Source organism: Rhea americana, unplaced genomic scaffold (assembly GCF_003343005.1).
Source record: "Rhea americana isolate MKP2758 unplaced genomic scaffold, rheAme1 scaffold_29, whole genome shotgun sequence".
NCBI lineage: Eukaryota > Metazoa > Chordata > Aves > Rheiformes > Rheidae > Rhea > Rhea americana.
Genome location: NW_028186412.1, coordinates 5,412,481 through 5,429,833, shown reverse-complemented (window position 1 = coordinate 5,429,833; position 17,353 = coordinate 5,412,481). Strand labels below are relative to the sequence as shown.

The 17,353-nt window shown below is 43.0% G+C and overlaps 1 protein-coding gene across 1 annotated transcript; it reads left to right on the top strand.

Annotated features, from left to right (window-relative positions):
• Nucleotides 1-4,124: 4,124 nt before the first annotated feature.
• SLN (sarcolipin) lies at nt 4,125-6,131 on the top strand. Its single transcript, XM_085309113.1, has 2 exons — nt 4,125-4,260; nt 5,464-6,131. Exon 2 carries the CDS (start codon nt 5,570-5,572, stop codon nt 5,663-5,665), a length of 96 nt encoding a protein of 31 aa, XP_085165239.1. The 5' UTR covers nt 4,125-4,260; nt 5,464-5,569; the 3' UTR covers nt 5,666-6,131.
• The last annotated feature ends 11,222 nt before the right edge of the window (nt 6,132-17,353 follow it).

Here is a 17,353-nt window from a genome sequence, read left to right as displayed (position 1 = left end):
GAAACTGTGGAGTTTAGTTTATCTAAAATAAGTAGACGACATGCACATTCAAAGTGCCTGTTTTTCTTTCATGAACTTTTTTAAGCAGTCCTGTGTTGACTGTTTCTGAGGATGGCTCTGTCCTCTAGACTGTGTAGCTACCCCATGGAGATATGGGTCTCATACCTTCCTGTGCACTGTGACGGGACTCTGCTGTTGATCTTGTGAGTTTGGTTAAAAGCCTAAAAAAAAGATGATGCAATATTCAGGCTTCTTCATGCATCTCCTCCCAGCAGCTTTTTACTGAGTGGTAGTGTCAATTTACTACTGTAAATCAGCAGATTTAAGATCTATGGCCTATYTGATGAGCAGTCTTAACTGCTGGTTGTTTTCACTTCCCATAGTTACCTATGAAATACATACTGTGATTGCAAGTACAGTATATTGCTGCAAGCTTGGTTTCCTACAGAATAAGATATCAATGTTTTAAGTGAGTCTTCTGAGAATATTCATCATTACACTAAAGAGTAGGTGCCAATTTAAAAATGAACCAATTATTAATGAATTAAAAAAAATTGACTGCRCTTAGTGAGAAAGGTAATGAAGAAAGCAAGAATGAACATGATCTACTCTGATCATGTACGAATGGCTTTGAAAGATTGTGTGCTACCTGATTAGCAGACTAGGAAGAACTTGAGCAGTCACAGCAACTTTAAATATAGACTAGAGCCTTAAGTTTGAGTATGTGAAACATGAAGAGGGAGCTTTGGCACAGGGTATGTGAAAGCTGAGATCATTCTGATCTGTCAAAAAAGAAAGAAAAATCAAAGTGCTAAGAGTAAAACTGGTCAGTTTGTCCTCCTCTTTCTCTTCTTCCTGCTTTGCTAATCAGTATTAAATCACTTGATTAAATAAACTATTCCTTTAAAGATCCTGCCTTTACGGTGTTTGGCCTCTCTGCTCATCAGCAGTCTGGGTACAGTTTGTTGGGATAGTCCAGAAGTTGCAATCTCCGGCAACTGCAGACTCTAATCCATGGAAGTCAAGCATTCCAAACATGGATTGGATTTCCAGGTAAAGTCTAGGCACTTTCCACAGCTCAGATATGTTCACTGGTAGCCCCTACTTAGTGTAACATCTTTTTTCCCAAGACTTTATGTATATATATGGGAACGTCTTGTCAGGTGGCATCACAAGTACAGGTAACATAGTAGTTTGGCTCGTCTAAAGTTACTGCGGACTAGCACTGTCAATCAGAAAGTGTTTCTAAGCTGGCTGGGTCTCAGTTCTAGCAAAAAGAACTGTTTCAGATTACTAGGTTGAGGAAAGTTAAGTTTTCTGCCATGGAGAATATTTGAATTTATTATTTCATTTTTTCAATTCTAAAAATATGCAGAATGTTGTGCAGAGAATCTTAGCTATGGACAGGTCCCCTGGTGTAGAACTGTTCACRGTATGAGCTATTACAGCTGCAGAAATAGACCGTTATATTTAGTTTGAAGGGGCAACCTGACAGCATGAGCAATGAAGGAGCCATAAAACCTACCCTGTCTATAGTCCCAACCTTTTTGCCCCAATAGGCTGTATCCCAGAAGCCTGAGGACATGCAAAGAAGGATCATGTTATATTTGCTCTGTTTCTATAYGCTTTCTCCAAATTTCTCTACCAGCTAGTATATTGGATTAGGTGAACCTTTGATCTGGTTTGCTTAGGATCCTACATATYCTTCTGTGCTAAGATCCTCAGTACAAATAACCATGGAAGGGTCTGAGCCTGTAGAGATAAAAGGAAGGATATGCAGGAGTTAGGGTGTTTATTACATGTGTTGGTTAATGACATTTATAGTCGATTTCACGAGCACTTTCAAGAAGGGAAGTGTTCTAGCTGTCATGGGTGAGGRGAAGGCAGAAGTGTGCTGGAAGAGCACAGAAAGGGCTCCTTGTTAATGCAGAAGCACAAATACCAGCCTGGTGGCCAGAGCTGAGGCATTCCAGCCAAAGAAAGACATTTACCAATCTCTGCCAATTTAATTTCCTTTTTTTTTTTTTTTTTTTTTTTTTTTTTTTTTTTTTTTTTTCTGTTGGAAGAAAGTAAAACAAGCCTCAAGATCTCCAAGCCTTATGGGGAGAGGGCAGGGGAATATCTGGGCACTGATGTGCAACATTTAATAATTAGGATCAATGACATTCAAATTTTTTACCTTTACCTCTATGGCTATTTGTGATTTCAGAGTGAAGTGAAATAGCYGTTGCCTGAAAAATCAAGAGATTTCTGCTTCAGAGAATGTGACAGGGAAGAGCATAGGGCAGGTTAGATACATGTTAGATACATGCCCAGTTCCCTCAGGATAAGGGTGAATATTTTGAATCTAGGTTTTCCAAATCCTCAGTAAATATTGTAACTGGGACATCCACTAAAATAGGACATCAGGTCTGCCAATGGTCTCTATACAAGAACGGGCTGTGGTGCCTCAGTCTGGCAAACCATGCACGGCTGCAGCACCCTGCAACCGGCTGAGGCATCTAGCTCCCTGAATGAGGTGGGGGTCAAGCCTTGGCTCCTTGCTCTGTACTTTTCAGCAGAGGATTCCTAATTAGTTTGTTGGCTTTTGTGAACTTGATGCTTGGGCGTCTAAGAGTGCAGTTGCAAGGCAATTAAGCCAATGAGAGTGAAGATTTCTGGTCTCCCTCCTACCTCTAGTGGCTATATGAGGAGGCTATTTATGGAGATCATTCAGCAAAACCCAGGCAATCCTTGCCTCCACCCCCTCGGTAACCCACACAGCTATTTGTTTTGTTTTGTTTTTCGTCAGGTTGGTTTCCAGCCAGCCAGGCTCCCTTACCAGAGTCATGGCACAGTTACGCAGGTCTCCGTACTGGTGCAAAGGGAAGGCTGAAACTGGGGACCTCATGGAGGCTGGACTTCAACAGCGAGCTTGGATGTTGTGAACTACACTATGTCACAGTGTGCCTGAATGTGAATATACAAAAGGCATCAGAATCAGTAAATAATTTGCATACTGTATGTCATTTGTGTTTGGCCGTGAGAATAAGAGTCAGTTCTGTGGAGAGCTGTACGCACTCAAACCTCGTCAGGATCCTCCTGCTCATGCACTGTGCTCCAGAAGTGACTGCTCTAACTTCAGTGGAAATACTCAAGTTATTCCTTTGAATACGAAGGCTACGAGCCCCCATCCAAGAGGATGACCCACAAGCCGTGCTTCTGCAGCACAGGGCTGGCAGCGTCTRGTCCCGGTTCAGTCTAACCTACTCTGCTGACATCCTCTTTCAGATGTATGTATTTAAAGGAAAAAAATAGCAAATTCCTTTTGTTTGTTTGTATAATGAGTTTTAGCAGTGTCTTGGGCAAAGATAAGATTATGTGGATATTATAGTTATCTGGGCCTCAGAGCAATGTGCTTTCTGTGAAGAAATGCTGCAAGATGGCAGAAATATTTGTCTGTTCAGGCATTTGGAGCATTAATACCAGAGACATTGAAAATCAATGAAGGAAGAGAGTGGAGGTGAGTCAGTGGCTCTTTAGTGCAATGGACTGTGGCTTCCAAAATCCCTAGCCCCAAACTTTTCTCTCTTGCAAATGTTCCTGTATTGCCTTACTCTGTGAGTAAATGCAAGAACTATTTTGCTCCTTTTCATCTTTTTTGAAATGTATATGAACATGAGAAGCTGTGGAGACCGCAACAAGTATGTAGGACAGCAACAGCTGTGCTGTTCTTACAAAGCTAACTGCAGTCAGGGCTTCAGCCACGGGAACCGATCTTCAGGGATCCTGAAATCTGCATAAATACGGCTTCACATGGCTCTTCTTCTCTTTTCTTTCGATTTTCCTTTCTTTTTCTTTTCTTTTGTCCACATTAAGGAAATTAAACCAGGGCATGAAGACACAAACTGGCCAAATGAAATTTGCTGTAAAACCCCATGTAAAACTCCCAAGGCTTGTGTATAACTCTGCCCTTAGTACAAMACACCATGAGAAGAAATAAAATTACAGTAAGTAAATAAGCCCTTAGACCTCTATGCACGAACAGCCTTAGTTGAATCCTGCAGCCCAGATTAGGCCTTTTAAAATGCTTGAGATGTGATGTCAGCGTCTCGGGTGCCAATACACTTGTTGCTCTCCTCCCTCAGACTACTTTAGTTCTCACACAGGGACGGGGCATCCAGACCGTGTGGGACAGAGCAAGAGGCTGAGAAGGAAATAATATCTGCATCACACCCAAGTCTTGGAGGCAGGACGCTGCACTCCGTTTACCTTCTCAAGGTAAAAAAAAAAAACTTGTTTTGTTTATTGGGTCAGATTTTCTCTTGCCCATGAAAATAGGAGGCTGACAAAACAACAGGGGAATGCAGGAATTTTGTTAACTGTAAGTGCCAGCCTTTTAATATTTAATCTGCAGACTAAAGCAGTTTCTATTTAAACCCTCTGTCTTCAGTATGGTACAGTCCCAAGGCTTCTCTTGTTTTCACCATAGATGTTATAGACTAATCTAGCATCTCCTTTAAGATTTAGTTTGTGTGGCTGAAATTCTTTATTTGTCTAGAGCTTATTCTTCATTTGTTTAAAGGCTTTTCTTTTATTTACTCAGCATTCAGATGGGATTAGTGGAATGTTATTCATGGTAAAGTATTCTCTGCATGAATTCCAAGAACATGCAAAAATCTAAACTTGTGATAAAGTAAATAAACAATAACAATAGCCAACAGAAACCTTCCAAATTTAACTTGAATGGAATTTCTGAAGTAATGGAACTCCGGCATCTTGAAAGTGCAAGAAAGTCAGAAGGTATCTGGGAAAAGTCTCTCTCATCTGTAGGATTAACTCACAAAATTTATGAAACTTTTCAGAAATGAATATGTTGCACCTTAGGTTTTCCTTGTACTTTTAGCAGTAACATGAATTCACTATTTTCTCACCTAAGCTTTACAAGAGAGGCTGAAATTTGAATTCTTTTAAGCTGTAGTATTTCAGTACAAAATTTTATAAACAGTAAAAATCATTTAAGAAAAGGTGGAAAAGTGAGTAGGATAAAAACTGTAGAAATTAGTTCTTCTACATAAGAGAAAAGTTTCCACCTATTTTATTTTAAAAATGAGAATACACAAAGAAATATGGGAATTTTAGGAACTCTAAACAGCAATATATTTGTGATGTATATCAGTTCAAAGTAATAAATGGGTTTGGGGCATTCTTTTTTTAAAAAAGCTTGTGCAAAGCAGAGCTAATTTCCAAGGACTGCTCATCCTGTGAGATATATTTTGGGGTGACACTGAGAACACTTCTTGTCAGGGGTGGAAATCAAAGAAGGTGATAAGCTGCTGGAGATAGCTTTTGCTTTTACTGTCCACAGTGCCTACTAAGTTCGAGCCACAGAAATAACATTTATTTATACCCATATAAATAGCTCTGCTGAAGTTCCCTCCTTCACTTATCTGTTCTTCACATGTTTTTCTTTTTCGTTGAAAGAGCCTGTGACCTGAAGGCTGAGCTCAAGGACACTCCCAGAAAAGTCACTGAAGTTTTCCCTTCGCTTTACCTGTTGAGCTCTGCTCTCCCCTGGTTATTCCCCAAAATGGAGCGATCCACACAAGAACTCTTCCTGAACTTCATGATTGTCCTGATTACTGTATTGCTCATGTGGCTCCTTGTGAAGTCTTATCAGGAGTAAAAGACAATCAGAAACTCTCGGAGCTGATTTAAGTATGTCTCTGCAGACATAAATAACATCCTCAGCACACCTCTGATTAGCTTTCAGTCAAATGAGGATGACATGAATTTTTTTACTCTTGCATTTGTGTTGCCTGTGCTAATGTTYGTAATGGGTCTATAACGGTGTAATTATTTCCTTCTGCAGTGATCCAGCTGTAAACTGTAAAATGCAAGGTCCTTAGACACTATTACATGTGGCTGTCTCCTCCGACAGCTATTGGGAATGTTGTAACCCCTCTGCCYACAAAGCCTGCTTCTTTGGTGTCAGTGTTAGGTTTTCTAGAGCATAAATCTGTAATACGCGATGTATCTGTCTTTATTAACCAGCATAAAAGACATAAACTTGCTTAATAGAAAGAAGTGTGAAACCTTTACTTTCACTTGCTCTTGTTTCTCTTAAATAAAGAAGAACATGTGAAACCCTGCTTTGTAGTGTCTCKTTTCCCTTTTCTGGTCCTGTCGCTGCTAACTGATAGACCTGGCAATAACGCCAGTAGAGTGGGTCATGCAAGTCTGGCATTTTTATTCATACTTGGATTTTTACTTGTACTTTTTTTWAAAAAAAAATTGCTGTAGAGTGAGAGCGGAAACCCTGCAGGTTTATTAACGTGTATCCACAGGCAYGAGCAGACTCCAGCTGTTCCTGTAACCTTTCTGGCCTGAGTTAATTACCCTGCCAGTGCTATGAATGCCGTTGTCAGAGAGAAGCTCTGTCTCACAGCTGGAATTGCCGTATAACTGCGTTTTCTAAAGTTGGATTTTGGAGAGGGATTCCCAGCGTCCTATTTTTGGCTGAGCTATGCTTGGATCAGTGCCGGGGAGAGGTGGCTCGAGTCAGCCACGGGCGTCACCGCCCTGTCGAAGCCTGTCAGGGGCAGCAGTCCCACAGCATCCACACGCAGACTGACGCACGGCAAAGCTATCCCAGATGGGCCCCCTGCACCGTACATCGAGTTTCCAGGGAGGTGCGTGACCGGGCTAACGCTGCAGAGTCGTCACCTGCTAAGGAGGTCTTCACCAGCTCAAGGAGCACAACRTGTTACAGTCCCTAGGTCTGCAAAGTCAGCAATTACGCTCCTCCTAGGAGTTTCTCTTGTGTTATTTTCATGGCTTCAGAGGATCAGTATTGTCTGTAAAATGCAGTTTTCTTTAAGAAGACGGTTATACAAGTATCCCCACCATTAATACAGGTCTCCTTCCTCTCCAGGCCTCTGTAAGGAATGCCTACTGTAAGTGCATTACCCAAATCTGCCTGTACATTACTCAAGGTGGCTCTGGGGGATTTGTATGTGAGATCGTACCGGCAGTGACAGCCTGGACTCAGGATTGTGCCTTAAGGACAGATAGTAAATGTCGTAGCACCATTTGTTGAATGTGACTGTTGCTTAAAGGTTGTTGGTAAATGATCCGTTGTCCTGTTCCGTTTGTATTTTCCGTCCTGCTTTGTAATCACCCCCGTTCCCTTCTTCGAATGTTTTTCTCAAAGGCAAAGAACAGTTACCACAGATGCATTCTCCCAGTCAAGAAAATTTGACTTTAGTGCAATGTTTGATAAAACCTGACTCTTGTCTCTGACTGAGAACAAACTTCCTTGCAGCGTTTCCAGGGACAACAAATTTTCTCTGAGAAAAGTGAGACATTGAAATGAGCTTTTGCCAACAGCCTTCCTCTGCTATTCACCTTCCACCAGGTGCTCCTGTAATTTCATTAATTTACACAATCAGTTTGTGTTCATAGGGCTTGACTGAGGCATGCAGCAGAGACTGGAGAACGACATGGAAAAATCTATTTTTAAATATGATGAATACTTGATAATTCAGTATGAAAGATTCTCGTCTTTCACATRCTGTGACTCCCTATCCCAGCTGAACAGTGTGTCTTCATCCAGTATTATTAGATCTTCACTGTGGCTTAAAAATATATTTTCGGACTTGGGTGCATCATAGCTTTCCCTGGAAACCTCGCCGCTGTGCACCCACTCTGCCTCTTCTGGCACAAAGCAGCTTGCTGTGCCCCGGCAGGGAGGGATGAAGCTTTTCTGATGCCCACGGAGTGTACGGCCGATCTCCAGCAAGGCCAACGTAAYAAGCAGATCAACACATTTGGGCTCGCCACAGGCTAGCAATGAAAAGAAGAGAGGTGTGGGYTGCACTACCTAAAACAGCAGTGCCRCAGACAGTCACGGTTCAAGGTGATCCAAGCAATTTTGGGGTACAAGGAGAAACTGTCAGTGAGAGTCTGGAGCATCCAAGCCTGTTAACCATCTGTCTCTTTGAGAATAGGCACGTATCTAAYAAGTACAATATGATTAAGCTTGAGCACCCCAAATAAGTTGTTTTAARTGAGAATACCAGTCTAAGCCATTTTCTTCTCAGGCATTCAAAATTTTTMGTAGATTTTGAATGAGAAAAGTTCAATTTATCCAGAACTGAGGCGCTTTTCTCTTTCTTTTAGTTCAAACAATGTAATTTTTCTAAGACTGAAAAAAAAGGCAATTGAAGTATCAGCATTAATGCCAGATGCCCTGAAACGAGAGCACTGTACTAGCAGACAGGCACGCTGGCATCAAAGAGCACCAGCCAAATACATGCATATAGGCCATTTTCTCATCAAATGTAGGTGCTTAGTGTGACCTCTGAATCTCAGCTCTCTCCATCGCCTTCCTGTTTGCCAAAGAGGCCCTTGAGGAGGGGTGACTCTTTGTGACCTGAGGACTGGTATTACCAGCTTGTGCTAGCCTTTGCAGTGTAAGAGGAGAACCAGAGTACTTCTAGAGTAACACTCATTTGTCTTTAGTTTTTTGGCGGAATTATCTTAGACAAAAATGTTATTAAAATTAAACCTAAGAATAAGTAGCTGCATTAGCTCCTCCAGCAGCCCCACTGGCTGCAGAGATGGTTGATCAGGTACTGCAGCCTGCTCAAAGCTGGGGTACCCCACAAATTTCCAAGAACTTCATCTGGCCGCCTCCTGCTCTCTAATGCTGCCTATTGGAGCCACCCAGAGCTGCTGCTGTGGCAGATCTACTCCTTCTCTAACCTAAGACATTTTCCTTCTTCTTCCTTTTCTGATTGATCTACTGGTCTTTCCAGGTGACTGGGTGCCATGGTATCACAAATTATCTGGAGAAGATTTTTCTTTCTCACCTTAAAGGCTCTAAGTTAAAATGTTGTCACATATTTTAATTAACCCATATCTGTTTTAAGCTGCACCTTTCTTTCCGATCTTTATTGCCCTTTATGAATTGCATTTTAGGAATGATGTACTACGAGAAGTACTTATTATGCAAGCTTTCTTTTATATATGAAAGCTTTTTTGTTCTATACACACACACACACTTATATCAGTATATACAAACTTACAAATATTGATATATAAACATTTGGTCTGCTATGTGTTTCACATGTGGTGTGCACCTGACCCAAACGCAGTATCACACCTGCTCATGGAGAAGGTTTTGCAGGTGACAGTGTAGCTTATCCTGTTTCCCTTCCATCTGCTTTATTAGAGGAGTGCTTGGTATAGTATTTGCACAGGAACAACCAAAGACAAGCAAAACCATGGTTGCTCAGAACCTTGAATTGACCTGAACAAGGCAATTTTTATTCTGGTATCTAAATATAGATGAATTAGCCTCACCTAGAATGAACAGTTCAGTGGAGATCTTTCCATTCAATTTATTAGGCTTTGGATCAGACCTTAGTGACCTAAATTTAGATATTTGGATTTCAAAAGCTTGGCTCTAGGCCTGATGACTCAGAATTGCTAAGTGCTCTACTCTTCACTCAAGAGAAATTAGAGACACAGGACATTCAATGTGCTTTTGCAAAAAAAACCAGACAGGCTTGGGTGCCTAGATGTGAACCTAGGAACCAAATTTTAGTCATCAGGATTTGAAACTTTGTCCAAATATTAKAAAAATTTTCAAAGGCAGTTATCAAAATATTTTTATCAAAAATGGTTTTAGTGGATTTGGGTTTCTGTATTTTTTGCAATAAGAGTWTATTTCTCAAGGAAAATTAAAAGTTGCCATAGACAGATGTCACACTTGAAAACCAACCATTGCCATTTGGCTATGCTTTCGAATTATGTCATGGCTGCTGAGGATTACATACCGTGTGTCCTTTTTCTGCTTTATAGACTAGTTTTCAGGTTAGACAAGTTCTTTATCATGGGCAACATAAGCAGTGGTTCTCATGATGCATCACCCCCCAGCTTCAGGATAGGAAACTGATGCAATGAGAGATGGAGAAGAGAATGGAAAAGAATATGGTTGGTGCTGATGAGTCACACGTGCTGTAATTTCAAGAATATTTATTGTACACAATTGTTTCGCGTTGCAATGTTTTTGRTTTGCAAATTTTCACTCAAAATTCAGATCTCTATGGGAAATCTGCACACAGCCGTTTATGTGTGCATGTTTGCGCCTGTGTGTTCAGCAAATGATATGGAAAGARGGGAAGAAGTAGGAAAGGCAAAACCGAGTTTCTCAGCCATATCAACATGGCAATCCTGTGTATGCGTATAGTTTTTCTCTGGACAAATCCAAGAAAGTTTTAAACATAAATAACTTCCAGCATAGTTCTATTTGTATAACTACATTTGGAAGTGTTCCAAAGGCAATAGATGCCCTTGCATTTCAAGAAGATCTTTGTACAATAATTATCTATGTTTTACTGGTGCAGTGAGCTAGGAAAGATCAAGAAGACTGACAGTTGCTGACACTTGGATTCCATTGTGAAGGCTACTAAATCATTCTTCACCTACACAGCTGAGCTAGCTTGCCCCTTGTGCATAGGGCTTACCCACAGATTAGCTTCTCGCAGGTCTGAGCTGGAAAAGCTTTTAGCATGTTTCCCAAGACCATATACAGCTGATGCTCAAGCCAATCAACTCTGACCTCTTAGCTTAACAGTTCAGCTGTCAGCTTCTAAAGAGAGATGACAGTATTTTCAAGCAGACTCCATTATGCTTGTCAGCTAACTCTAATCTCTGCTCAYGCTGGCCAACCTGTGAATGAAAGTAAAGAAGCACAAATGCCTGCAAAATGAACAGAGATAGTCGCTTAATGCTGSTGTGCTTTTTGTATTGCACCTGTACTTGATAGTTCTTCACTTCAACGTATGGATGAGGGAGAAGATAAATAATTTGGCCTTGGCACCAGASTTGGCTGAATGTTCTCACATGCTTCCTTTTAGTTTGAACTGTGGGATCCAGAAGGGTATCTGGTGTACAAATGTGCCTTGGCCTACTAGCTTTGTATATATGCATCTTTGTGTACCCAGAGCAGCAGCCAGAGCTGAGGCTTTATTCCAAATGACTGTTTTCCCCACTCCACTTCTCCCCTCTTGGAAGCAGGTAGCGTTAAACTCTCTGCCTCAAAGGAAGGAGTCCAGAATATATGGCAAGAGTAGTACACAATCTCCCTCCAAAGTATCACATCCCATTCACATCTGCTCTGTACTCCTGTCCCTGACCATAGCTATGAAAACCTAGAGAGAGCGTCACTCAACTTTGAGGTCAGGTTGAAGGATCAAGGTGGCCGTATTCACCCATATATATAACTTTGCTCTCACATTCTTTGGAGAGACTTAATCTTTTGCAGAGATATGCCTTGGGAGATGGAGTGAATCTAGCCTTGTGCTTATTGAAGTCTGCACACTTCTGCATGCACTTGGCGTAACTCTGGACTTGCACATTACCGCAGCAGATGAGCTTAGATGCACACTGCAAAATATCTAGCAGGAGTGACCTAATTCTTTAACAAAAACTTGAAATATACTGAGCAATAAGCGGTGTAGGATGGATTTTGCATGTACCTCTTTTCCCTGCAGTATTTAACCATTTTGTTGTTCAGCTTCTTGTCCTCTGAAAGTAGAGATATAATTTTTTTAAATACTTACAGTGCAGTTTCACTAGTGACTGTCAGTTTCAGTAGGACAACCTGAGCCTTTCAAGCAAGATAAGAAAGATCTGTTTCTGCAAGCAGAAGGCCATAACTTCAGTGGATTTCAGTGGAAACTAGGCCTGTTTATGTCAGATAGGGATCAGCCCCTTTGTGTTTCCCTAGCTCTGATCTGCTCATATGAAAGTCTGTTTCAGCAGCACTTGAAAGAGATACGCCAGAGGTAATTTTAGTCCTTTTGCTCACATACAGTTGAAGTCCTCTTCACCTGCTTGGTTGTGAATTTTGGCTCCTTCCCTGCTGAGGCTGTACTCCCTAGAGTACTGAAGACTCACTCACAGGCTGGGGGAAAGCTTGTCTGTATAAAAAAGCAGCCCCAAAGCTATAGGGATCATTGTCTAGACRTGAAGTCGTATAATAGCGTATCCTGTGGTAAAGGACAGTTAAAGGAAAGTTAATGAAACTCATATGGAAAACAAAAATAAATGGCAATTTTAACAAATAAAGGTCCATTTAACCAGACACAGAATCAGACCAAACCCAAAGGCGAACAAGATTTTTGTGGAATCACTACCAACAAAATGAAGCTGGGCAGATTGGAATATATGTTTTTAATGAGAACAAGCCTATCAGAAACTTGGTGATTGGAAGATAACTAGTAGGACACTGTGATAGTCCAGTGCAAATWATTTCAGAAGGACAAAGAAGATGATATCAATAAGGAAGTAGGAACATACATTAAAGAAAGCTTTYGATAAGTAAACTAACTATTCCAGCATGTATTATAGTATATCTCTAGCCTGACATTTGAAATATAAATAGGATAAGGGTAATATCAGGGCAAAATTGTCAACCAGAATGTGACATGCTAAAGGACAGCAGAAAGTCTGTAAGGCAAAAAGTTCAGCAGCCACAGTGAACCTCATTTGCCTTCTTCATGTAGGTAAATGTCACACTGGGCTCTGATACAGGCTGCGTTTCTTGCCATCATAAATTATTTTTTCTTGAGTGGTCATATGTCACAGAAAGAATGCAGTCGTGAAAAACACACAGGGCCAGGATCAAAATGTTGCCTTTGAAATATGACGGTGTGAYAGTGACCACACTGTGCTTGACTGAAACATCCTTATGAGGATGGGAAAGTCAGAAGGAGAATCAGCAGAGTACAGGAAGTAGCACTGACATTCAGAACATAGAAGCTGCATCCAAATGGGGGAAGCAGGAAAGAACTCAGACAAGTAAATGCAAAATCATACAGCAGGGAAAAAGGTTGAGTAACAACAGTCCAGATGCATCAAATGTTAATTATAAAAAATATCAGAGTAGGAAACCTGCCCCAGAGACTGTAGAATCTGCAGTTGATAGTTGTAGAGCAGAAGTGCTCAGGGAAGGTAAGTTTGGTACAAGAAAGATATATTAATTATTTCAGCAGTGCTCACAGTGGAACAGATTAAGAGGGTTTCCACACTAGAATTTAACTGCAAGTGATGAGTTGGAGGAATGGACTGAACTGCAGGACCAAAAATTGGAACAGGACCAGTAGAAGGAACAGTAGCATATCACCAGGACCAGATGATGTTCACCCAGTAATTTTAAAGGAATTCAGATATGAATTTGCTTAGGTAGTTACAGTGGAGTGTAACTGATTGCTTATATCAGACATGGTACCAGAGAAGGTTGCAGATGTGATATTAGTATTTAAGAGGGTTGCAGAGGACCTCTAGGCAGTTACAGACCAGGGAGTTTCATCTCCATATTGGAATATATATATATATATATATATATATATATATATATATATATATATGTATATATATATATATATTTTTTTCATATATTCATATATATGTGTATATATATGTATGTGTGATAGAATTTGATGGCACATATGTGGAAAAAACAGCAATGCTTTTGCAGATGGAAATCATACTTCCTAAATCCATTAACTCTTTGAAAGAACCAGTGAACATGTCAGTAAAAGTGTGCTTGTCAAAACCCAAACTGTCATGGGATAGAAAGGGAAGTTCTCCCTTTAACTGACTGAAAGATAAAAAGAAGGTGGCAATGAACAGTGAAATTATAATTAGAAGTTGTTCTATGAGACTCGGCATTGGTTAACATGTTTGCAAGAAAAAAAGTTAAACAGGACACTTGCAAAAGTTGCTCGTGGTGTAAATGTCATATATGAAGAGTTGCAGAATGTTGTCTCAGTAACGAATGTCAGAATGATAAAATGGTTGATGACATTCAGGTAAGGAGAAAAAGCCCTTCAATATACAAAATGATGAGGACATCACGTACTGGAACACAGGAAAAAGATCTAAAAATCATTGAACCCATCAAAACCATGCTTAATCTTGGAAATATTAGCAAAGGAATAGAAAACAAAACAGAAAACATTTTGTCTCTCTACAGAAAAGAAWGCATAGTGCCTACATCTTGAATATGCAGCCAACAGCCGCAGCAGTTCGCGCAGCGCTGTCTCGGCTCTGCCTTGAACTTCTGGGGCCCGTGGTGGACATTGCAGTCTGCTGATGCTTGTGGGACGTGGGGACTAGAGTGTGACTCTGCTAACAGGTAAGGGGAGCTGAGCAAGGACAACTGCAGGTAGCCTTAGGCTCTCCTGGAAGAAGCCCCAGCAATTATCCCCCACTCGAGCTGTGTGTAGCTACTGCTAACGAGCAGTCTCCCAGTCTCCTGTTGCCCCTGAATAGAGGGAGCTGGGGCTTTTGACACAGGTAACTCTTGTTTAGGGTGGATCAAATACCCTGTGGGTTGGTAGTAGAAAGAGGTCTATTTAAGAGCCAGGCCTGGAGCACAGCTSCTAGAGGCAGCCAACAGACACAGCAGTTCATGCAGCAGTTTGTGCAGCAGGAGTGCAGTTAGGTGCAAGAGGACATCTTCTGGTGCCAGTATTGCCCACTCTTGCTAACATGGTTGTAACTCGCTGTAAAGCTTGTTTGCCAGTGGCTGTGGGAACTGCTGTATCAGCTGTGTCGGAAGTGTCAACCCAGACAGACCCTCTTGCAGCAGATGCTGCCTTACAGGTCCCAGGCTGCAGGGAGTGCTTGGAGCCTCTCCAGAAGGCCTGGACTGATGGTCCGCTCTCCTGCAAGAGGTGTGCCGCTGTTGAGGATTCATGTCGTCAAGTCAGGGAGTTGTGGGATGAAGTCCGTAGATTATGAAACATGCGGGAAAGTGAGCAGGAGACAGACAGGGCGTCCTCAGAGACCGTGCTGCTCCCGAAGTCCCAGTCCCCTGCAGCAGGGGAGTTGCTGGAGGACTGTGAAGAGTGGAGTAGTACAGCACAGCACTGTCAAAGAAGGCTGGAAGCTAGCTGATTCTTGAGCAAAAAGAAGAAAGGCCCCTAATCCTCCCGTAGACCTGGAGCTGCGGTTGAAGAACAGGTTTAGTGCGCTCCGGGATGAGGAGAAGCCAGACCTAGCCTCAAGGGAAGCAACTGAGCTGCCTGACCCCGTGCCTTGYGTGACCACTCGGAAGAGGYGACRAGTGGTGGTAGTGGGTGATTCYATGCTGGGGGGGACAGAGGTGCCTATCTGCCRACCTGACCTGTCCTCTAGAGAGGTTTGCTGCCTGCTGGGGGCRAGGATAYGAGATGTGACTGAAAGTCTRCCAAGGATTGTASGCTCATCAGACTACCACCCTCTGCTGCTCTTTCACGTGGATGCTAACGATACAGAGAGCAAACTAGAGACAAYCRKGGAAGACTTCAAGGCCTTGGGCATGSTGGTCAAGGGTCTGGGAGCCCAGATGGTCTTCTCATCGGTCCTGCCGATTAGGGGGAGGCATGGGAATAGGAATAGAATAGGAATAGAATAGGAAGATTTCTCAAATCAAAAACTGGCTACGCCATTGGTGTTGGCAACAGGGTTTTGGATTCTATGACCATGGAACGTTGTTTGAAGACCAACAACTGGTGGGGAGAGATGGGATTCACCTCAYCAAGTGGGGCACATTTGCCTTTGTAAACAGGTTGCCCAGCCTAGTAAAGAGGGCTTTAAACTAGGTAGGAGGGGGGAGGAGGGGTGTCATACAGACAGGGTAGACACCAAAACACAAGTTGGGTTGGGGGGCCTCCAACAGGTGCATGCAGCTGGGGATGTGCGTTTGGGACATGGCTATGGGGAATCCCTGTACACCCTTCCTGGGAAACCTGCAGGCATGACCACCTCTCTGAAATGCCTGTACACCAATGCACGCAGCATGGGGAACAAACAGGAAGAGCTGGAGATCCGTGTGCAGTCACAGGACCATGATCTCATTGCAGTCACGGAGACGTGGGATAGCTCGCATGACTGGAATGCTGYCATGGATGGCTATGTGCTTTTTAGCAGAAACAGGCCGGGAAGGTGAGGTGGTGGAATTGCTCTTTATGTGAGAGAGCAACTGGAATGCATCGAGCTCTGCCTAGGCAGGGAGGAGGAGGAGGCAGTTGAGAGCTTATGGGTAAAGATCAAAGGGCAGRCTRACATGGGGGACACCATTGTGGATGTCTACTACAGACCACCTGGCCAGGAAGAGGAAGTTSATGAGGCCTTCTATAGRCAGCTGGAGGTAGCCTCACGATCACAGACCCRTGGGGGACTCCAACCACCCTGACAGCTGCTGGAGGGACWACACAGCAAGGCACAARCWGTCCAGGAGGCTCCTGCAATGCTTTGACGATAACTTCTTGTTGCAAATGGTGGAGGAACCTAYGAGGAAGGGTGTCCTGCTGGACCTTGTCTTTACCAACAGAGAGGGACTGGTTAGAGATGTGAAGGYTGGGGGCAGCCTTTGCTACAGTGACCACAAGATGGTGGAGTTCAGGATCCTGCAGGAAAGAAGTAAGGCAACAAGCAGGATTGCAACCCTGGACTTCAGGAGAGCAGACTTTKGGCTCTTCAGAGACCTAATTGGAGGAATCCCATGGGTTAAGGCCCTAGAAGGAACGGGGGTCCAGGAGAGCTGGCTAGTATTCAAACATCACTTCCTCCGAGCTCAAGAGCGGTGCATCCCTAGGAGTAAGAAGTGGAGCAAAAGGGGCAGGAGACCTGCATGGGTGAGCAAGGAGCTCTTGGCCAAATTCAGACAGAAGAAGAAGAAAGTACACAGACTGAGGAAGAGGGGACAGGCTACTTGGGAGAATTACAGGAATGCAGTCAGAGTATGTAGAGATGCCGCGAGGAAGGCTAAGGCCCAGTTGGAATTGAGTCTTGCAAGGGATGTCAAGGACAACAGGAAGGGCTTCTTCAAAYACATCAGCAGCAAGAGGAGGACTCAGGAAAATGTGAGCCCACTACTGAATGGGGTGGGGGCCCTGGTGACAAAGGATACGGAGAAGGCAGAATTATTGAATGCCTTCTTTGCTTCAGTCTCACTGCTACAGGGCAGCCCTCAGGAATCCCAGAGCCTGGARGCAAGGGAGAAAGTCTGGAGAAGGGAAGACTTTCCTTTGGTTGAGGAGGAAAGAATTAGAGACCTTCTGGGCAGGCTAGACATCCACAGATCCATGGGCCCAGATGGGATGCACCCACAGGTACTGAGGGAGGTGGAGGATGTTGTTGCCAGGCTGCTCTCCATCATCTTTGAAAGGTCCTGGAGAACTGGAGAGGTGCCTGAGGACTGGAAGAAAGCCAACGTCACTCCAGTCTTCAAGAAGGGCAAGAAGGAGGACCCAGGCAACTACAGGCCACTCAGCCTCACCTCCACCCTTGGAAAGGTGATGGAACAGCTCMTKCT